Below are 23656 nucleotides of genomic sequence, written 5' to 3'. Positions count from 1 at the left end.
GAACAGACTTTTGCAAGGTTTTCTAGATATCAAGTTGTTTTGTATTTTAGTTGCACAATTTCGTTTCTATTCATAAACTTCATGTCCAACATGCACCAGTGATTATAAATGGTTTCCGTAGCTATCCAGTTATAATAACAATGGCTTTATGAGCAATTTAGCGTTTATGAGGATGCCCAATAACCTCTGCTGTACAATACTTAAAACTATTCGTTGCAACAATGAGACACATTTGACAAACGAGCGCTAGACATAATATTAACTGTCAAAAACTTCCGCTCTCATCAGAAGGCCCAGCTGTGAATAAGAGCGCCATACGAGGAACTTGCGACATCTTACGTGTAACTAAACAGCTCTCCCACCGGGGCATAGAACCCTGGGATAAATTTCGAATGGGCCTGCATTGTTTTTTTGTTTTTTTTTTTTTTCCTTTCTCAATAAATTTTTATTTTACAGTCATGAAGAGATCTCTAAACTGAAATCTTCTTCTTCAAAACAAATCAAGCACTGAGATGGTAGTAACATTTGTAATTCCGATTTTAAAGCCGAAAGGACAATCAAATTTTCTTACAACGAATGCCCGACAGATAGCTTTATCCAAATGATGTTGAACACAAAATCAGGAGCTGACAAAATGAAATACAGGCTGTTTTTCGTCGAGAATTATCAATTGAGCGGCCACAATTAAACTTCCGCTCCGTCCATCCATATGGTTCGCGCAAACGGAGGTCTATACTTCAGAAAATAAATAATAGTAAAGTCTTTATTCTATCATAAGATAAAACTAGATATCTTATATTACAATGAATTCGGAAAAACTACAACAGAAATCTACATACATATTATGAATTAAAAAGTATGTCATTACAATAAATGGAGCTTAAATATCAACCTATTTACAAAGGTATTCATAAAGCGCTGTGTATTAATTTTCGGGCGTGCGCAGCCTTTTTTCCTAAGATTGTGTACATATGTCTTTTGGACAGGAATGATGTCTTTCAGGGGGTGGCAATCTGTCGATTTTAGTTTCTTCAAAATGTTTCGGTCTTGTTTGTTTAAAAGGTTCTTGATAAAAACTAGAAATGAGATAAAACGGCGTTTATGACATCGGTCTAAAAAAATTTGTACAACCGTAAGATCGGACTCAGGTGCCCCATAGACTGAAAGTGCATAGCTAAAATTAGGCAAAACAATGGATGTAAAAATAAGACTTGTTGCAAGAAGTTTGATAGTTAAGAAAAAACGAGTGATTAAGATGAAAAAACTTCTAGAACCCTGACACTCCGCTTCGGTGGCACGTATTTGTCGATGGGAACTCCCACCAACTACTTACTATAACCTGATGGAAGTAGCTCACAGCTTTGATCTTGAGCAATCTTACCATCAAGTTTTACTTAGCGAATTTAGTACTCTGTTTCATGGCAAATTAGACGCAGACAAGTTGAAATGGATTTTTTAAAAAGAAGCAATAAAATTTGTTTTTTAAAAAAATAGATTGATGGATAAATAGAACGATAGATTAATAGATAGATACTCGATCAATTACTAACTTAATAGATAATTAGATATGGGCCTCCGCTTTATTATTTTTCTCCACTTTATTTTTTCTTCTATAAGGATTTCACAACAAAATTTTTCCGATTATTTTTTTAAGTTGGTAAGATCCTCATCTTCGCTGGTCTTAAATCTTCGGTATCTGCTACTTTACTTCTAAGCTTTCACAAAATATTTGCGTGAATCGGTCTTCAAAATAACGGTGAAACTTAATTTTAAATCATTTAATTAATTATTTTAAAAGGTACGATAGAATAAAATTATTTTTGAGCTCTAAAATTTCATCCACTATTTTACAAGGATAAGATCACGCAAATCTAAATTTAAAGTGCACCTACACCCAAAAAATTTTTTTCGCTTAACGAAATAAGCTTATTTTTTTGAGTATTTCTGCGCAAAAATTTTTTTATTTGCTCAAATCTTCAATTTTCTATGCCCAGTCAAAATACGGAAAATCGGCCGCCATCTTGCCCCACGACCGAGATTAAAGAGGAATGGCTCTAGTGGGTAATGTGACGTCAAATCGAGAACACGAAAGTCTGCATTTCACACATTTTCACTTGTTTGGGAAGGTTGTAGTCGATAATTGTCCGAAAACATGCCGACTAAGTGTGTTGTAGAAGGATGTAGCAACGTGCGAAATTTGCAAGAGGGTATCGCGCTTCATACATTCTTCATACAACACACCTAGTCGGCATATTTCGGACAATATCGACGACAATCTTCCCAAACAAGTGAAATGTGTGAGATGCAGACTTTCGTGTTCTCGATTTGACGTCACATTACCCGCTAGGGCCATTCTTCTTTAAACTCGGTCGTGGGGCAAGATGGCGGCCGATTTTCCGTATATTGACTGGGCATAGAAAATTAAAGATTTGAGCAAATTAAAAAATTTTTGCACAGAAATACTCCAAAAAATAAGCTTATTTCGTTAAGTGAAAAAAAGATTTTGGGTTTAGGTGCACTTTAACGGGGAAAGAACTCACAACAGAAAGAAAAATGAAAATAAGTCAGGAAATTTATTCCAGAAAATCGAGAACTAAAAAAACCTCTTCCCCTTTTAACGGACATCCATTTGCTTATTTCCGTCAACTATTAGATTAATAGTCTTAGTACTATATATGGCTCGGAAGCTATGCAGCTCGAGCTCATATTTTTATTTGTCGCTGCAGATCATTCCTTGAAAACCATAGTAGAGCATATGGATCAGAAGCTCTTTAGAGATGCAAATATCTTTCTTTAGTGGACGACCTACAGCAACATCTTTTTCACAGGACGCTTTCGACATTACTAAACCTTAAAACATGCAGGACATCTTCCACATACGAACGCAGTATAACTTGAGTGTTACCTCTTATGGTCTTTACTCGGCTTCTAAAGGCGTGAATTCTCAAGGGGAACCCAAATGTTTTCTTTTTCTCACGCTCGCATCAACTGGTTTGCATCTCAAATGCACCTTTAAATAACCTGTGGGCGTGTCTTTCCTTCGAACGATTCACTTTATCGAGAAACTCTGATAGACAGGAAACTAATTCAAACTTAGCTTGTTTTGTTTTTGTCCTTCTTTCTTTTGTTTTTGACAAGTGATTTTCCTCACATATTTTGACACGAAGTGTGCGTGTTCTAATTTCGTATGTATCATTTAGTTAAATTCATCTAGAGACCGTTTGAGGGTTTAAAGGGAAATGTTTGATTTTGCCTTTTATTGAATTGAAAGTTACCAATGGAAGAAGGTACGATATTTTGAATCGTTCTCTTTTGAGACGGGCAAATTGGCCTTTATAAACCAGACTAAAACTTTTAGATCAGTGAGACGAAAAAAGAAAATGGGTAATGACAAACCAAGGAGTGAGCATGAGGAAAAAATTGCAAAGAAAGACGCGGACTGATAAATGTACGAAACGTTCACAGACCGTCACATGCACATAGTCTGCGTGACAGACATAGAGAGAGAAGAAACAACCGGAAGTACTTTTGTCACGCAGAGTAAGCGTGACGCTATCCTTATATTGAGATCAACAATTTCTGCAGGGGGTTTCCCCTTTTGATTCACTTGAAAATATCATCTGCCTAAACTCTTTAGTCCTGATATTTCACGGAAGACTACAAGAAGCAAAGCAAACTGAAACCGGCAAAAATACTCAGTGCGTTATATGAACCGTAGTTGTGTGGTCGCACCAGGTAGAATTTGTGACGTAATCTTCAACATCTATCATCAAAACACTTCTTTTCGACGATTGGATGAATTGCCCACGCCCCACGAGCCCTGCAAACTACTTAAGAGGTGTCTAGACAAAGGTTACTTCATGGCACTTTGAGAGTGTCCAAAACCGGTAATCCAGTTTGGAAGATGGCCAATGAAAGCCCCAACTAATAAGGATTACAATTTTAGCGGAGTCACTCGTTCGATTTTAAAGTCTGTGGCTGAAGCGGGGAAGCGAATTCTTGTCTACGTGATGGCTTACAGTGGAGGCGTTAGTAATTTTTGCGCGAATTTTTGATCCACTATTCACTCTGCAATCAGTAATGCTGGAAACATTGCTATCTCTCTAACAGGGAAAAAACAGAAATAAATATAGAAATAGGTCTTGGCAAGCATTTTTAAGATATAAATGTCACGGTCGTTATTACTGTTAAAATATTAGAGATAAGATTGCTAGAATCGTCACAATTTGCGATAAGATGATAGACAACAGATTACCAAAGGATTGCAAAAAGACATTGTAACGGAGCAAAAAGGCCAAGAAGACCACTCGAACAAGGTGATTCTGAAGATGTGATCGACGATATCTTCTATTTTTGACTATAAAATCAAAAAAAAAGTTTAGGAAGTTGAAGTCTGCACTGTATTCCAAAGCAATCCATAGAGTTGGTTGTTGGAGAACCGTATATGGATGACAAAAGGCAACAGACAGATTACATTTTGCAATTCAGTTTTTCCAATAACAGTCGCAGTTCTCTTCTACCCAGACAGCTGACAGTGTCATCTTTTCACAAAAAACAATGTTGTTGAGTTTCATTTTATTAACTCAAATTGAAGGATATTACTTCATGGGAATTTGGTTAGGTAATATCAAAGCAGAAAAAAGGAAAGGATTATCCACAGCTGTAACGCGGTTCGAGATAGATATACCAGGGGGAAATTCTAAATTTCAAACATAAAATCAACGGAACCTGGGCTGAGCGATTGGGTTGAGGAAGAAGGCGGGTTTGATTTTTTTTTTTTTTTTTTTTTCGAATCCAAAAGTGGATTAGGAAGGACCTAGATACGTTCAAAATAAAACAAACAAACAAACAAACAAAAGGGTTAAAAACGTTCTCTCTCCCACGTTTCAGGAAATAGCCAAGCGTTGAGTCAAAAATAAAAACACATTACCGAGAAATGCAGGCGACAATTGGATCAATTTCAGTCTTATTTCAAAATTTTATCTTTCAAATCATCTTTCTTTATTTGACGATTGCGCTCAAATTTTACCATCTTTCTTTCGAGTATTCTTAAGCTCGCTGTGTTGGTTGAGAACACCAAACTAGCAGAAGTTCTAAAATAGTCTTTCTAAACGATGGCTTGCTGAGTTAAGGTGGTGGTAATGATTATCTATTTCTCTTAAATGAAATATATACATATACAGTATATATATATGTGTGTTAATTGATTTATTGCATAGCGTAATTTGGATTACTTGTGGTGTTAATTTGAATTAAAAGGATCATCAATTTTGAATCAAGCCAAGCCAAGCTAATATTACACGACTCGTCTCTTTGACTGGCGACGTTCATTAATGCTTTAATCGATAAGACTTTATGAGGATTTTAACCTTTAGATAAGATTTACTGATTCATGATAAATTGATGTGAGTATGTGCAATTTCAAAGAAGCCTTACATACTAAATTATGCTTGCTTCGCCCGATTCGAATTTCGTGCGTCTAAGTCATGAAGGCTTCAGTGGTTTTGGGTGCCTAAAAAATTCCGTTGTCTACAAAGTTAAAGAAAGATCGGAGTCTTTTAGGGTTAAAATATGAGCTTTGTATCTCATGAAAATTTTACTTTTACGCAAGAAGAGGCATTTCCGTGTGTCGGGTCGTCATGAACTCAAATAAACAGAGGTTGGGCGCATTAATTTTTTTTTGTCTAAAGTTCTGTAGAGCGAAAGTGGTACACTCGAAAGTGAAATGTGTATCTTGGCATGAAGTTGGTCCACCGGGGCATCGAAAGTGGAATTTTCCTTGTCGTCACTACCGAAAAATTCAAAAGATATGTCAGTACGGCCGGAAGTCGTTGCCGTAAGTTGGAAAAAAGGTACCTTTGATTTCAAGATCAAGAGTTCTTCCGTACTTCGGTTCGCTTTGTCTAGTTTCGCCCTCTCAAGCGTTGACGAACACCCACGAGAAATTTAAGTGCGGTGTTCTTTCATCGTTCTTGGAGGAAGAACGTAAGGATAACGTAACTGAGCTGTTATCAAGGTTACATTTATCCAAGGCCTACCTGATTCAATTCTTTCCAAATTAATAGATAAATCTGAATGACTTAGGTGGTTGGAGTACTCCTCCAAAACTAATTTTTAATTTTTTCGTCAAATTTAGAGAGCTTTTACATATGGCCGAAAATTTCAGACGGCACATTTGTCAGGATGATAATTTCTCCGCCAAAAACCACAGGACTTAGGATTTTTTATCCGGCTGGTATTATTTTTGTACATGCAGCTTCTTTAGTAGTACTCAGTGTTGGTTAGTGAATTGAAAAAGGTGTACTTGAGCATTCTTTTCTCGAACCATTTCAACACGAGTTCCTATTTTAAATAGTTTCTAAATTAAGCAAACAAAATTAATGGATCGCTTGCCGCAATTAGCTGCTCTGCTTGTTTTTAGAAGGAAGCGTACAAACAAGGCTGTAATTGCAGTCACGCATTTTCAAGTGATAAAATTTGTGTCGAGTGAATGACCCACTGTTAAAATATGGCCATTATCAGGGGAAAATTCAAAGTATAGCTCGTGAACGGCTCTTCAAGTAATGAAGTTCTTTTTTAAACCCTGCTTTCCCACTTAGCCACAAAGACTCTACCAACTGCATTGTTTAGATTCTTTCAAACTAAGCCGACAGCGGAAATTGTCGTAACCATAGAACAAGTTGTTCTTATGGCCGGAAAGCTTGTTTCACGTGGCTTGACTGAAAGCGGTTCGTTTTAATTTAATCAAAGTACTTGGCGAGACAGTGACTGTGTTGCTATGTCGCGAGTGTTTTTCGATTCTGTTTAGAAGTACGTCTACATTTTCGTAGCTAATTTTCAACTTGGGTTATTCAAACTGTATTATTGGCCTACGTCATCCAGTTTTGTTGTTGCGGTGAAAAGGGATTATTTGAAAAGAACATTAGCTGAATAATGTGTCAAGAGATTTCGAACAATTGTTCTGACTGCCTTTGATGCTGAACATTACCGCGAATGCATACCTCGAAATATTTTCTTGTTGACACGAGCACAGCACGTTGTAAAAGGTAAGAGAAAGTACACAAACATGAATTCTGCATTGATTACTTGATTGGGGTAGTAACTTTCCAAACATTAGCGTGCAACAAACAATGAATGAATCTGAAAGGATTTAAAAGTTATAAGTTGCATAAACATCCTTTCATTCTACGAGTAAATAGATCTTTTCAAGGGAGTGCTTGATCAGTGATGTCGTGTTATAAAAGATCTGAGATACAATTCACATTTTTAACACATTATTGACCCAGCTACGGCTTTGTATCTTTTGAAAATGATGTTGTTTTGACGGTGTCAAGAGCATTAGATATCGATCAACTGTATTTCAATGGCGATTTTCGCTCTCGAGGAACAGTGAAAAGTTTGGTGCAACTTTCTCTAGTGACAAATTCGTCTTCGTCCCTCTCTTTTCTTTCGAAAAAGGAAACTAGTTAGCGAAGAAGAGGGTGAATTTGTCTCGTTTAATCTATTGTTCGCAATTTTTTTTTTTACTTTGCTTGTTTTCGATTTAAGGTCTCAGTGCTTCAAAGATCAACTTTCTAAAAGGTCACTTCTATGACAGCGAGGAGGCTTTAAAAAGATATAGCATTGTTTTGCAACTCCCGCAACGCTTTCCTTACTATCCCAAAAGTGGCCAATATACTTGTTAACTTTTTTTTTTATATAAGAAAGAACTCGACAAAAATGTTGATAGATGCAAGTTGAAAGCAGCACAAATCACTTTAATAAATCCTATGGGAATGAAATATACATGCAAAACAGGAAGCGAGGTAACTAATTCAGTTCAATAATATTTTTAAACGGTCTTTAAGACCTTTGATCAGATTTATCAGTAGATTGTTTGGTATTTGAAAAGAGACAAAGAGGCAGCTGAATTAAATATTTTAATCGCTTTGCGCATTGCGATCTTTGTACATATATCTATGTTAAAAGATTGTACAGCTTAGTTTAAGACAATGATTGTTTTGTACCTTGTTCACGTGGCTTAAGGTAAGAGGTTTACTTTCTGCAGAGCAGTTTTGGCAACATACTTGTACCATGAACTGACTTGTAAGTTCCCCTTTCGTTTTCCGGTACCTGGCCATAAAAAGTCTCAATCAGATGTAGATAAAAAATCTGCAAAAGCAGTCTTTGCTTTATTCCAGTCAACACATAAACACCCAAAATGACTTTTTTTAATATATCCATCGCCAAATAAGAACGGATCATAGAGGAAAGTTGTTGATTTAAACTACGATTTTGTGCATGCACACGCACTTCAAGCAGTTTCCCTGCCTTCATTTCCGTCGGCTCCGAGTGATCTTTCCTTCTTTGGGATTGGCGGCTGCTACAGATTTGGTCCTGGTCTTACGGCATCTACACGAGATACGTTTTGAAGTTGTTTCTAAAATTATAATAAACTGTTCAAAAAAGAATTTGTAACTTAAAAAATTCGCTCGCACGTGTTAGTCGTATGTGTTTCTCCTTGAATAATATAAAAGTTCAGTTTATCTATTGAGACGAGTAAGTCCTAAAGATTTTCAAACTCCTGTAATTTATACACGCCAAGTTCATCCACACTGAATCCCACTTTACTTCCATGAATTTTAACGAGTTTCAAAACGAGATACATTCGCAAGTGTCACAATTACATAAAGTTCACCTTCGCTCTGTGATTGATTCAGAAAACATTCGCCATTTTTTCAACCAATCAAATCATAAGCTAAATCCGACTGCGAGTTGTCACACACGTTTTCCCGCGCAAAGGCAGTTTGGTTATTTTCAGTTTGAGTTCTCGTTTTCTCCTTGTGACGTTTACCTTACTTCTGATTGGCTGTTGCGATTGTTCAGGTTTTGGTTTTTACGATACTCAATTAAAAAGCGCTTTGATACACTGGAAGGAAATAATTAGTGAGAGCCCAGAAATAACCATACTGTTGATATCGTCATGATGTAACGCAAAATTCTCATGTACAACCAGTGGTCACCAGTCAAGAGGTAAGGTTCTGTGGTGAGCCAAAATTTAATGGTTGACATTATTTTAAAATTGGCCATGGAGAGAAACCATCTAGAAGAAAAGCAAAGACTTTGATTAATTTTCAAGTACGTAGGGGTGACAAGGAAAAAGACATGCTAGGAATGGTGACTTTAAGTGTGAACATGGAAATTCAGGGTGGACTGACAACATGGTGCCGTAACTCTATTTTCTTCTACAGTTTTCTTCGCAAGAAATGATCTCTTGAGGGCACCAATTTGTCGCGACGGGACACTCTGAAAACGCTGGTCGAATACATAGAAGTAAAGCTGAACTTGGAAAACTGAGGGAATTTCGTCTCTAGATTGGTGAGTAAAACGTATTTCGTCTTTCGTTGACCTTAGTAAGATCTGTTTTGCTATATATTTGTGGTTTAAGTCAGTTTAGTCAGTTTACAGTTTATACTGTTGAATAGTTGAATGGGCTTATAACAGGCGAATGCATCAGTTATTCGAAAAACCACAGACTGAACTTAGCTTTAAAGCAGATGAAATCATTTTGTGTCTCCATTACAATTGGCGATACGTTTCTTTTCAAGTGTTTTGTTTAGTAAATGGCGCTGTCTAGAGAAATATAAACACGCCTTTTTTTTACTCAAGTCAAAGGAGGTAATGAAATGGAACCACATCGATCAACCGGAAAATTCAAATAAAGACCCAAAACTTTGTAGACTACGTAGAGATCTCAAATGATACTGAATATATTTTTACTTTCTAAGAATGAATAGATTCAATAGATTTAGTGAACCTTTTGGTCGTTATGTTGCATGCATCTTCTCTCCTCCGACGCATGGCCTTCTCAGTAATGAACCACGCTTCATTTCGTACATCCGGGGTGTTAACTCTTTTGAAGAACAAGGCTATTTCGTATTTTTTGGGGAAGGAAAGTCACCTGAACGCTGTTAATGACATAGTCAATGAAAATCAATCGCGCCATGTTCAAAACAACATCATAGGTTGGCAAATGGTTACTCGGACTTTTCTCTATCCTTGACCTCGTTTTTCATTTTACTTTTTTCTCCATCAGCAAAGCAGTATTTGTGGCTTTACTCTCGCCGGAAGTAACATGGTTTTCTTAACAAACGACCAAAACAAATCGTGAACTCTAGGCACAGTAGCTCTATTACACGCCGATATTTTGAGGCGGAATAAATAGCTTTGTTGCAATAGATTTACGGTTTCCGTAGGCGACGAAGTAAGACTGAGGTGTTCTTTGTGAAATTTCCTGTATTTCGTGGTCGTTAAGGTAGTGTTTTTGCACGCATGTGGTAAATAAATTTATTATCGTTGCTCTTTTTGTGGCGATCTTTTTGTTTTTCCTGTCGGACGCAACCACAAATTTTGAAGACGTTCTTTCATTCCTCTCCTCACAAAGAATAAAGAGCAACATCGTTATTTTCTCCCGAAGGCATAGAATAACCTAAATATTCTAAGGTTATCTATGGGGAATTGAAGTTCTAATGTGTATATATATCAGATTTGATTTGGTCGGCCATCAATAAGGTGAGACAATTTTCGTTTTTGTTTTGCTTCCAATTTTGACCGAGTTGGCTCGGAGTGCATGTTCCAACATTTCATAACGTACTGTTTAACGTGATGAACAACTCGTGCACTTATGTTTTAATTTTTCCAGTAGAATTCATCCGTAAATAATGAACGAAATATTTCGCCCTCACCCACACTCCCTTGGGTAGGAAATGGTGGTCAATCCTGTGTTCAAAAGGAAACCACAAAACTAATCAAGCGAAAAACCCAGACTTTGTCGTTTTAAAAGTGTATAATTTATAATATTGCTCTTAAAAACAGCATCTGTAAGATCTATCAAGCTGACTCCTCACCAGCAAGCCATCAGCGACTGGTATTTCAGCTGGATTTAGAAATTACACAAAAGAAATCTTTCTTCTCTATAGTTAACTGTCGTACGACAACAAGACGACAACAGTTTTGAGTTCTTGATCTAATTGCCTTTCAACAGTTTCCTTTCTTTCAGATATGATCGAAGACAAGCCGGTGAAGTTATTTCAAAATATGATTTTTAAATTGCCAAAGCAACCTTTTCCCAGACACTTCATTACCTGGTGAAAATTAAATCGTGTTGGAATTTGCTAAGCCCTTCCGAGACTTTTTTCACACCACGAAATTACATCCTTCCACTTGTGTGGGCTAAAATGATTTTAAGATCTGCTAGCAGTTTGATAGCTTATCAGATATATTTTGTCTCACACATTTGCCTCGAAATAGTAATGCCCAAAATGAAGACTTTTTTGCATCTTCGAAAGCGTCTTGAAACGACAAAATGTTCACTTGCCACAGCCCATAATCTCAAAATCAGTTTTATTTCTGCGGCATCTGAAAAACATCCTACAGCTCGAAATGCGTTTACGAGAAATATAATCACAGTTTTCTTCGTGCTTCCTGTACGCATTTTTTTTTTTTTTTTTCATGCAAAGTGTGCACGAAGACGTGTGGGGTCTTTCCATACTTGCCCACGAAATATCCCTGGACAATAAGCTATTGTTTAGTGTTTTACACCCAGTTACTCCTTTTGTTCAGTCGTGTAAAATGAATTGACTAAGTTCCAAATCACTGATAACTCAAGGTGGGTCTAAATTTTGATTTGTAATGGATCTCATATATAAGAAGCAAAAAAAACAAACAAAAATAATAAATATTTTGATATCAGCAACTATTTGACTCGGTATTGACAATTTGGGACGAGAAGTGAATTCAGTTTCCTAAATTAAGAAAAATATTGACAATTTGGGTCGAGATGTGAACCCAGTTTCCTGAATTTTAAGACTAGGCAACGAACGTACACCACAGTCAAAGTTTTGGAATGTTTCCGCGGGAGGTCCATGGAGATATATATATATAGTTCAGAGGTTTCGGAATATTAAAGTAGGGCTTCAGGAACAAAGAAGTTGGAAGACAAGTTCGGGCACTCGGATATTAACTTCCACTAAAATGGTTAAGCCTTTAATAAACAAGACGGGTTGAATTCGCTACAGGCAAGATGGCACTGAGATTTCGCTTAATTAAGGCACCAAATAGGAGAAAAGCATGAAAAAAGATTAGTGGTGAAACAATGAAGGTTAAAACGGGGGTTCAAGATGGTTATCGGCGTGAACTTTTGTCCCCCTTAGCAAAACAGAGATGAGCAAAATACTTTAATATGGATCGACCTCTCGAGTTATCTAGGGACTATTTGAGGTGTCATTTCTGTGACGTGCAAAGCCTGGTGTCTTCAATTTGAAAGAGACAGTAAATTTAGGAATTAAATAAATAACCTTTAATAGCTAACACGATTACTGGTAACCCAGTAGTTTACATTGTGAGCTGAATTCTATCGGGGAAGACACAAAGTACGTAAAATACTTGAGAAGCGATGATAAAACAGGAACGAACAAGATCGCCAAGGATGAAGAAGATGAAAATAAACTACAAATAACTAGCTTGATTTAGACTAAAAAGTTATCGAGATGCAACAACCGCAACCTGTTTTCAGTCCATTGGGCTTTCCGAGAAAAGTGCGTTGATATTGAAATTGTCCTCTAAGAGGAAAGTCTCCCTCGCAGCCGTTTTTTTTTGGATGTCACGCAACGCTCCCCCAAAAGATGGGGGAGCGTTGCGTGACATAAAAAAAAAACGGCTGCGAGGGAGACTACTAAGAGGAGTGACAGAATCAAGAATTGGCCCAAGGAATATTATGGGCTAGGGAGCTTTGGAACTTTGGAATTGAATGTAACACGTTGAGATCAGATGAGGAATTTTGCGAGAATTTAAAATTTGGCCATCTCATGACTGACAAACAAAAAATCTCCCTTCTGCATCTGTTGTAGCAGGGATTTTCATGTCATCAAATTATTGATTGTGTCCTCAATAATTGAGGACACGATAATTAATAGGTCACTATCAACTGTTCACAAAGCGTATTCTTGCAGTTATCAATTGTCACTTCGCTCCAAATTTTCTCAAGCGAGGTCCTGCTTGATTTCATAGCTTTTATTATTTAAAAACACTACGTCCCAATACAGTTTTGACTCGTTTTTGTTCCGACATGCGAAGTTACTTTTAGAGTCAAGGAAATCACAAAATAATATTTCGGTAGGATGAAAAAGCACTGAAATTAAAAAGTAAATCAAGTGGATGACAAACATGAAATTTGGGCTAAGTTTTTCAAGGTGTTCCAACGATTGTGAAGCGAAGACGTACAGAAGCTAATGGGACGTACTTGTGTCTTGTAGACCCGTCTAGTTCTTGTTCACTACGCTCAAGAAGTTATAATCTCCGGCTTGCCACGCTTTCATGCATCCATCTCGTCGAAATGTAGGTTCCTAACATGCAAACGAAACAATTGTGAATTGTATGTTGGTCCTCGTGCAGAGTTCAAATAGTGGTTTTACCATTTTTTCTGACGCTTCAAGTTCCTGAATTGGTGTATGTGAATTCGCAAACGATGATTATTTATAAATCCGTGGTCAATTACTCGTCGTTATTCAGTGGGCTAAACTTCAGTAAGTTCCAAGAAAATAAAAGTCTTCAATTAAACTCCGGATCAATTATCTCTACCTCACTTGTAAACTAAATTAGTCTATTTTAGTCCCTTATGAAAATAAACCCTCAGATACCCAAGGCTGGAATATCTTGTTACTACCATTCAAAGCCATACGAGATATTAACCTTTCCTTTCAAGGAATTTGTTTATCAAGGGACATGCAAAAGAATGTTTTGTTATCAGTGCACATTTCACGTTTGTCATCATTATGTAGCTGTAACGACGTCCATTGTACTTTTTCTTTTCATCAGTAAACCCTCGTTTCATGCAATGCTACGTTTAGATGAAAATGCAGTTTCGTTTATATAAATTTAGATCGATGTTCTGGTAATGTCTCTCTCCTCGCCAAGTCGTGCTCTCCAGAGAGAGAAATAATTATATACTCAAGTATGGTACGATCAGACTGGTTTTATCTCCCTGTTTTCGCTGAGTAACCTTTGTTTTGTTTTGACGACTTACATGAAGTCGGTATGCCTTTCAACCAAGACCCACCATGGATGCCTGGAAATCAAATTTGGTAATTTTAAACGGATCTAACCTTTTTTGTCTGAGAGATTTGTGACCATTCAAATGACCATTCTGAGTAGTGCTTTCCTTTGCTGGTCCTAATCATGCTACATAGGAGAGTGAAGTGTGCAGTTGAGACCCACGTAACAGTCAGTTTGCAGCTATTCCTGTGAAAGCTTTTTTGATTTACCTCTTTCGGCACCGTTTGCTGTGGCAAGTCCTTTGCTTGTGAACTTGTTAAGAAAAATCGCGATCATCCATCCATATGAACGATTCTAAGCTGTTAAGACATGCTTTTTCTTGTGCGTGTGGTTTTGATGGTTCGTATTTGTATAACAATTCCACCGTGACTATTTAAATAAAATCAAATTGCCACTGAATCCAATATGTTCACGTTTATCTTTCATATTTCACAACATAGCACCTTAAGACAAAGAAAATGTCTGTAAAAGCTCCTTGAGGCCGTTATCTCTGGTAAAAGAAAACTTTGAGCTGACAACTTATCGCATTTCTGTCTCAATAGCTCCTAATGAGTTTCCTTTCGTTGCAAGTATCCTAACTTTAGTACACTTATCACCATGAATCACCAGTTTAATCTGCTTGCAAACAACCGGAAAAGCACTGGATACCGGATAAGTTACCATCGACTCGAGAAATTACTCACGTAAAAGCTTGTACGAGGGTGATCGGCAATTTTTTGGCAGACAAACGTTTTGATGCGAAGAGATACAAAAAGCTCAGTATCATATTTTTAAACTGCGTCACTTGTGTGCAGATAACAATCGGGTTGATATATAGCCACGCCCTTTTTACTTTTAACGAGTTTTTTTGAGGTCGAGTGTGGGCGACTGAAACATAATTGTGAAAAGATAAACAAACATTATTGGACGTGTAGGTTCGAGATTCTGATAACAAACAGTGTACTGCATTCTTATCACGTAAGTCTTTGAAAGTGGCGTCTGTTGCGAGAAGATTAATGTAACGGCTCGTGGATAAGAGCGCGGAGGCAGTCATGCAGAGTTTTTAAAAAACCAAAACTACCTTCACAAAAAGGAAGCTTAGGGTAAGTCAGCTAACAGAACTTTTTATTTGTTATGGTTTTCTAATGGAACAAAGCCTGGAGGTTTGTTTTGTAACGTATACTGTTACAAAAGTTAATGGTGTTATCTTGTGCTTGGAAAGTTAGATTTTCGATTCTTGGGTAAGCTGTTAGCTATTTCACCTAAATCGCGCATTTTAAAATATTTCTTAATTCGTAATAAGTAAACTTTTCGTTGTTCCTTTTGAAAGGTAGTTATTTAAAATCTAACTGAGGTTCGCGGATAGGAAAAGCCACCTTGTCATTGCTTGCAACAACTAAATTCGCGGGTGTAGGAAGAAAAAACCGTCCATTCATTTGCCTTGCTCATGGAATTTAATGCATCTCAAAACCTAAAACTCGATTCCGATTTAAGGCCTGAACAGATAAAAGTATACATACATAGATGTTTCGAGAATTCGTGCGACGTTCATTTGTATGCCTAATTTAATACATATTTTTTTCCTTTTTGTGTCGCCTAATTGTCGCCAAAGAAACAGATGTATTGGCAGTTTAGCACCAACTTAAAAGCTGTCAATATCTAAAGATGACAGTGATGTATTATGTTATGAGCGTTGATTTTTTGCGGTTTTGGTCTGCCGACGATTATTTATCGATGTCAACCGAGTAAAGATCGATTCCGATCTCCGCAGCCTTGCGTCTCCTCGATTCTTGCAAGTTCGTCGTATTTCCGAGACCCGATTATTCTGTTTCTGAATTTCATAATCACATTTTTGGGCTTCCTTCACGGCGAAGCTGTACTTGGAACTAAGTAGTACTATTTTCCTAACATTCTGTTTTGTTTTTTGTGACCCTTCGTGGTTAACTTTTTCTTGCAAAGTTAAGCTACGCAATAAGGAACTGTGTTCTGTTCAGGTACAGCCTGCCCGAATGACCCGTCAAATAAATTAACCCCTTAGGGGGTGGGGCATATGGCTTGCCCATACAAACGCATCACATCTTATCTTGTCATATTCCTTGCACGTGCTGGTGTACATCCCAAGATCTGGTTGTTAATTCCCCCCTCTAGCTGTTATATACTTCTTTGTGAATTAGTTCCCAGAATTTGGAGTTGGATCAAGATAACAACTTTTGCCTGATAACTTTGAGTATTCTCATTACCTGTTTGCTGGATGATGTACGGATATTATGGGGAGAAGTTACATGTTAATCATTTCTAGGGGTTACGCTACCTAGCAAAGTCTTATTTTGATATTATCTTTCCTTTATATTTGGGATCCATTACTTGCTCCAACTCAATGAGCAATGTGACTTTTGAATTATGCAATTACTTTGCGAACAGTCATATATCGGGTGGTACTGTGTTAATGTCTGCGGTTTCGCTCTTGGAGAAAGAATTTTTTCGGTCCATATTTCTAAACTGTCTGAACCGCACCTGTTCGTAACGATCCTCAGTTTACTTTTTCGAAGAAAATGACTAACTTGCATACTAATACACATACATCCAAAATTAAAGACATTTAGATCTACGTCGAATAAAATTGTTCTGTGTCCGGCTTTCCACAAAATAAAAGTTTGGAAGAAATCCTTCTCATTCCGTGATTGCCACTCCCAAAAATTCAGACAATTTTCGGGGACAAATTTCATATTCCTCGCCGGAGGGTTGAAAGTAAAGAGTTCCTTGACCTTAAGTGACCTGCATGGAACACAGCAGGATATATCGGAAGATTAGACAAGAAAAGCAATGTTTTCTTCACTATGTAAGTCGAAAGCTGCAGTTATCTTTTTCTGAGCTATATCCTAGAAGTATATGGGGATATCAGACTGGTCGTGCAATAACGTTTGTTATTCGACCGATCGCCGTGAAGGTTTATGAGGTGCCGCGAACTTTGGCGGCCAGACGTTTGTACTTACGCCAAGTGCGTTTTTCCCACAGAGGTTAAATTTCCACTCGTTCAAAGGTAGATGCTCCAACTACATCCTATTCTTCTGCAAAGGTTAATTATATGCCACCCAAACTGAACAAAAACAAACAGCCTGTAAACTGCGCACTAAAAGTCTTCGCATCGCTGGGGACCTTTTGAAACCTTTGAAGTGCCACTCTTCACAGACGTGAAAAAAAAAAAAAAAAAAAAAAAAACCGCACCATTATTGGATCGGCAAGTAATTCAAACAGAATTGTAAACCGCCGTGAAAGTTCAATCTAATTCCAGAACCACAATTGTTTTTCCATCTGTGAAAAAATTAGCTGAGGTTTTTCAATTGCTTTTGCAAAAAGCATTTTACTTTTTAAGAAAATTGGAAAAATAAACAAAAAAAATTAAAAACACACGGCATAAACAAAAAAATCAGCGTCCAAGAATGCATTGTCATCCGTAGGTAACACGGGCGAAGAGAGAAATGATACATACTTAAAGTGTATGTTTGCATGTCGGGGACAGAGGCGGGGGGTGCAGTAGGATCTGAGAGGGGGTATGAGGATACTGAAGCGAGCAGTTTCGAAAGGGTGAAAGGTGACTGTTACAAGCTAGGACTAGCAACTTAATAAGATGATCCGTGCGGTTTTAAAAACTGTTCGACTACAAGAAATTTTGATAAAGAACTGCGAAAGGCTACCTTCTTATTTTGTACATTGCTAAAATTCTTAGAAAATCTCAGAATGTTGAAGGAATGCCACTCAAGAACTGTTAGGAAGGTCCTTGGCCTCTGTGAGATGACTATAAGATCTCCAATACTGAAAGGGGATCGACCACTAACACTACTATGGGGACGAGGGAGGGGAGTGGTTTGAGAGTGGGGAGGAGGGGTGGGCAATGCAGAGGCCTTATAAGAACGCCTTTTATTTTAAGATTTTGCATTTGAATATTCATTTTTATTACGTAATATTGACAAAAAAATAAAAAATCAATTATCCTGAGATTCTTCTCAGACTCGTTTTTTGTCTCTGTCATCCCCACTTCACTTTGATACCTCCCGGTATGTTATCGTCAAGGCGGAGTGTGCCAAATCGCATACTTGAACTTAATCTCTTTGTTTGTTCTGCCGCTTTTAAAGTTGAAGGATGTATGCATCGTTTACTATTTCCTTATTTACTTGAATTGGTACTAACACTTCTCAAAGTGAACGACTAAACTTTGAGATAACAAAGTTTACGCGAATCAAAACGAGCTCGTCTATAGTGTGGTGCGAAGGTGAGTCCCAGAGTTTTATTTTGTACTTCTAATTTTCACATCACGTTCTGAGGTGCAATGTCATTTAAAACATATCTTTCATTCAAGGCGCCTCTCATGATTGACAGTTCATGATCCATCGTATTTATTTTGCCTCAGATAAGTGTAGTGTTAGTCAATCTTTCTATCTGTTATTTTTATCCTCTCTTTCCGTTTGGAAAACTAAGGTTCTTGTTGAAGAAGGAAAAAACAGTATGTCATTGTAAAATTTGACACAAACTTAATCCTCTCTTATTAGATGATTAGGATAATTGACTCTTAGAGCTTGTCTCAATTGTCCTTAAAGAAAATATTTAAAAGAAAATATTTAACAAAATGCACTTTAATGATTGGAGTAGAATTGATCACTGACAATTTCTTCGGAAAAGAAACAAGCACAGCTTCTATTTACTTGATGCTATTTTCCTTGTCGATCAAGTTTTATTTAGTTTATTTTCGCGTTCATCTATCTGTGCTTTTTGACAGGGCGAAAATCAACTTCAATTTTGAAATTTCGTGTACTCTTTTCGCCGGATAAAATGGGCAACAGGATCAGGTCTCGCAGGAAAAATTGTTCTAAATTTGATTGAAGTGTCGGCTACTGTTTTTAACGAACTCTCTCTCTTCCATCGAAAACTTCTGGAATTGAATGAAGCTGGTTAACTGCAAGGTCTCGTAACATGTTGTGACTCAGTAACTCTTGCGGTCCTCTTCAATATGCCTGCCAATGTGCCTGAGTTTTTTCCTCTTTTCAGGAACTCTTCAAATGATACCAGTTAGCGCGACATAATTTGCCTACTGTTTATAAACAAAATTTAAGCTTGTTTTAACGAGCATGTATTTCATTTCGGTTACTTACTAGACTGTTCGTTTGGGAAATTTTATGTCAGTTAATGACATGAAGAAGGCACGACCTTTCAACTTCGGATTCCGGTTAATGGGCTGGAGTGCTTGCATGCAAAAATTTCCAATTTGGTTACAAAGATCTTGGCGACAAAAATCAAGATCTCGGTCAGTTATTTTGACGAATTTTATAGATTTTTTCCAAAGACGAAGTCCATCTTTGAGGTAATCCAGATTTCAAAGCCTCCAAAGAAGCAACCTCAAGGTGTGGAAAAGTCACACCCAAGCTGATGGCAAAAACGCGAGAACACAAAGAACGATTATTCACAGCCACGCAGATTTGTTTACTATCTATCAAAAATCCGACGGCTCTCCATTAGTTTTGTTGACAAATGTGACATAAGGACGAAACTACTGACAGAGCTCCTTTTAAATCTATTGTTCTAAGAAGATATAGTGGTATCATGAAAGCGTCGATCGAAATCAATCTCATTGTCAAAATTTTGATGTAGCCGTTCATCGCTACCTGTCTTAAGATTAATTGAAAGTGAAAAATAACCACTTGCGTTGGTCAATAAAGCGTAAGATTTCAACTTTTATTTTTCAACGTTTCCATGCCTTCATCTCGAGGGTTTTCTTTACGAATAACTTCTAGGGGAAAATACTTTTCTGGTTCGAGTTACTGTTTAAAAATTGTTCTATTGTCTGAGCGCGTGGAGGAAATGAAGATTCTATTGCCATGCGAGAACATTCCATGAAGTTTGACTGGCCATCATGACCTTTGAAAAACAGCTACGCACTCCGTTGTCTGCAAAAATCAAGGGCTTTTTGTGAAATGTCTGCCAAAGCGCATTGAGACAACCGCAGCCCCGAGTAACATTTAGCGAGCCCGTTCAATGATTTGAGGTCAAAAGCTAATGTGTGGTATTCTTTAACTAAAGCGTTATAGCAACGACTTACCGTATTGTATTCTTGGATATTTTGGAGGGCGCATTTGTAGTTATTAGTCGTGGTCACCACCACCCGTTTTATGACTTGCATGACTTTTCTTGGCAGACGTCATGTATCAGTAACTTCCGGTTGGAGCTAATTAATCACTTCCTTTAATCGACCTGTAATGCTTTTTTTTTCTCTCATTAGAGAAATTGGACAAAGCATGATTGCCCCCAAACTGTGTTGTTTTCATTTGTTTCACCCCGGCAAGCAAATTCATAAAGTAGACGAGGTTTTCTCTGCGTGAATTTTTTGTTCTTCGTAAGCAAGTGAGAGTCGTCCTCATTTCACACCTTTTGAACACTTCTGTAACTTTTGGTAGTTGACGAGATAACTGTTCTAAATCTACGACTGACGCCAACAACTCTTGGCCATATGGTTTATCGCTATTCGCTGATAAATCTATAATATAAACAGAAGATTTTCAGGATGAGAGAGCTACAGCGAAACTAAGATATTGTTATGACTACAGGCATTTTGTCCTTGCAGGGAGGAAAGATTGTTATAAGAATGTATGGGAGAAGTTAGGAAATAAGTTATAAAAACCGGTTGGCCGGGTTGGGTCTGGTCATAACAAGCAAACATATAAAAACAAGCCTCATAGCATGAATTACATTATATTTTCTCAGCTTCATTAAGGTGAAACATCGTTGAAGACAAAAAAAAACAGACTGGTGATGTTTTTATTTCTTTGTGTTATTTAATAGTTACGCTAAATTTATGCCGGGTTTGGAGGTGCTGAAAGCGAAAAGATCCTCGTCGAGAAATCGTGATTTGAAAAGAAACACGACGGTGGATTATTCCGCTTGTTGACGATGTAGCTAAGTTTTGATTGCCTTCTTTGGCTCAAGGAAAACCATTTTAATTCGACGTGAAAATAATCATGGCGTGATGTTTTGTCCGTCTCTATCGTGACCAGCATGAGAGGTCCTCCCAAAGAACATCTGGAGAGTATTCAAAACCTTTCATCGCCCGATAATTATCAAGACATGTTCTCAAAAGGAATTGAAAACGTTTTCCATTCAAGCGTCTCCGGTGCTCAAGTTACTACTCCAAAAGCGGCGCACTCGAGAAAGAAACAAAAATCTGATTACCGACTAAACGGAGAGTTGTTCTTGTGGGCCGCAAGATATACCCGCTTTTAAATGGTTTACGGTTTTGAAGCGATTTCTTCAATGAGGATTAGCGAAGGATTTCTCTTGAAAACGTTAAGCAGATTTATACCTCACAGCTGCAGTGGTTTGTTGTAGTTTATCGAGGGTACAAATCGTGTAGCTGCTCAGGTAAATGTGTTATCGAGGATAATATTTCTGTTCGAAGTCTTTTAATGCAATATTTTGAAGCTTACTTATGCAACCTTTCTCGTTATTTTCAGATTTCCGACATGCGTGCTTCGGGAGTTCCTCGCCACTCACGGACGTCCACGAAGCCGAACGAAATTCCTCGAGAACTTGGCGTTTGGTGTGAAAAATGCAACAACCGGCTTGTAGAACTGAAGAGGCAAGTTATGAGAATGATTTTGCCGGAAATCCAAGGCGTTTTACAGAAGGATCGAAAGATCAAAAATAATGCGGTAAGATGAGAAACTTTACTTATTGACTTGTTCAGAAACCATTGCACAGCGGGTTGGAATCTAAAATCGACTTTAGTAATAAATAGTAAGTTGTAAGATGGCCTGAAATTATCATAACTGATCTGTCCGCAAATTATTTTTTCTTTTATTCACACGTTAACTTTTCTGATGAGGTGACAAAAATGTACGTTGATGTGAAGAATTGTTAATCATTTCACTACCTCCGACGATTCTCTCTAAGTGAAAAGTAATTTAAAGAACGCGCAGAATTTTACCAAACCTGAATTAACGCTTCTGGAGACAGGAAACCTCAAATATGAGAACTTCATTTGCTGGCTCTATAAACTGTCTTTCGCACTTCATCACTGACACGATTCAACAATTTATTGTGCGAAAACTTCATTCTTTCAATGTAAGGGTCCTGCAAAAGTTTGAAAGCACTACACTTGAAAATTCACGTCAGGAGCGAAATCGAACTATTTTTACCAGCTAGAAGTGTTACATAATTTGTCAAGTGATTGAGTGCCATACATCGATTATTATGAATAATACTAATAACAATCCTTGTTAAGTGCCAAAGCAAACAACCTTTTCATTCCGTAGAAATGCCAATTGAAGGACCTGAGAAAAATTCCCACACAGAGAGAATTAAAATTCTTGCTCCGATGGCGATACTCTTCTTTAAAATATTTGCACTTATGTGATCATTTCTTCAAAACAAAAATTTTGGACACGTTACTGCAGTGTTAAAACTGGTTTCGCAAACTTAAATTAACTTGAAGTAAGATTTTTATAGGCGAAATTTGAAAATTGCGGACTAATTTGACATGTTGATTAGATAATATGATCCCTATCATGATGCGAGGATCTTTCATAAGAATCTCCGACTAGGAATTTGAACTTTTGCAAATCTCCGAGAGGTTTGCAACTTGAGAGTAAAGATTTATGGTCTTATCATGTGCACAGCATCTTTCAGAGATTTTGAAGACCATATTTGTTGGAGTAACGAAATAACGTTTGTACAAAATTAAGAAATGAGAAAGCACGCAGTTCTGAAATATATGCAGAAAGAAAAATTTTCCGATGTTCAAACAGCATGAATCTGCGTATAAGTATATGTTTGCAAATATTATCTAAACGGGTTTAACCAGGTTCCCCTTTTTCAAAAGAACGCTCTCTTGCCGTGCCGTTGTGTTAAATATTTCCGCAATGAAGGTTTCGTAAACATACAAAGAACTTAAACATGTTTCAAAGCAAACAACAGGGTGGACATTTTCAGCCTGGCTCAAAACTTAGAGGGATGTTGAAAAAACAGTTTTATAAACGTCGGATTAGAGTAGAAGATTTTCGCAAACGAGACGATGAAATTGAAATTCCAGCTGATCTCACTGAAAATAAAGCCAATCGATATATTTGTTTATAGTTCTTAGCACAATTATTGCTTTCAGAGGTTATTACCGCTTTAAACACTAACATCAATGTGCATATTCTCCATACTGTTCGCTTTACATTTCCTTACGTGCTGACGAGGAGAATTTGTTTTATCAATCAAGAGCTTCTTTACTTTACTTGATGATTATTTCCATTATTCTCGATCGTGATCTTGATTCAGGGGTGATACTGTGAGGAAAAATTAGATGCTAGTCACTCTTAGCAATTTAAAAAGGGTCAAAAATGATTTTGTATGGAAACGCTTTTTGAGTGAGGAATAAGCCATCTTACCCGCTTCTATTCCACCCAGAAAATGATACAATTCCTGTGTGTAAATTAGATATAAATCATTCTTTGTCTGGTACTGCCAGCATTGTCTGTGTAAGGCCAGTAGATCTTACTATCGGGTCTTTACTCGCTGGAGAAATTAAACTACTGTAAAAGGTAGAGTTTCTTAA

At 37.3% G+C, this 23656-nt stretch overlaps 1 protein-coding gene and 1 long non-coding RNA gene across 5 annotated transcripts in view; one reads left to right on the top strand and one right to left on the bottom strand.

Moving 5' to 3' along the window:
* The first annotated feature begins 6882 nt into the window (after positions 1–6882).
* LOC111332360 (uncharacterized) overlaps positions 6883–23656 on the top strand; it is a 51157-nt gene continuing 34383 nt past the window's right edge. The window contains exons 1-3 of one of the 4 annotated variants that reach the window (XM_088744241.1): positions 6883–7046; positions 9231–9357; positions 21570–21767. In XM_088744241.1, coding sequence (XP_088600367.1) covers positions 21579–21767 — 189 coding nt within the window. In that variant the 5' untranslated portion in view covers positions 6883–7046; positions 9231–9357; positions 21570–21578. Of the gene's footprint in view, positions 7047–9230; positions 9358–15048; positions 15174–18323; positions 18341–21151; positions 21478–21569; positions 21768–23656 lie in introns of those variants that run through there. The other 3 variants (XM_088744242.1, XM_088744245.1, XM_088744240.1) reach the window with 3 other exon arrangements.
* On the bottom strand, positions 12315–15001 carry LOC148716322 (uncharacterized). The gene is made up of 2 exons (XR_015995074.1): positions 14142–15001; positions 12315–13382 (listed from the first exon to the last, which is right to left on the bottom strand). It is a non-coding gene; the product is annotated as an uncharacterized LOC148716322 (long non-coding RNA).

The sequence above is a fragment of the Stylophora pistillata genome, chromosome 14 (genome assembly GCF_964205215.1).
Source record: "Stylophora pistillata chromosome 14, jaStyPist1.2, whole genome shotgun sequence".
Lineage (NCBI taxonomy): Eukaryota > Metazoa > Cnidaria > Anthozoa > Scleractinia > Pocilloporidae > Stylophora > Stylophora pistillata.
This window is presented reverse-complemented; position numbering and strand designations above follow the sequence as displayed.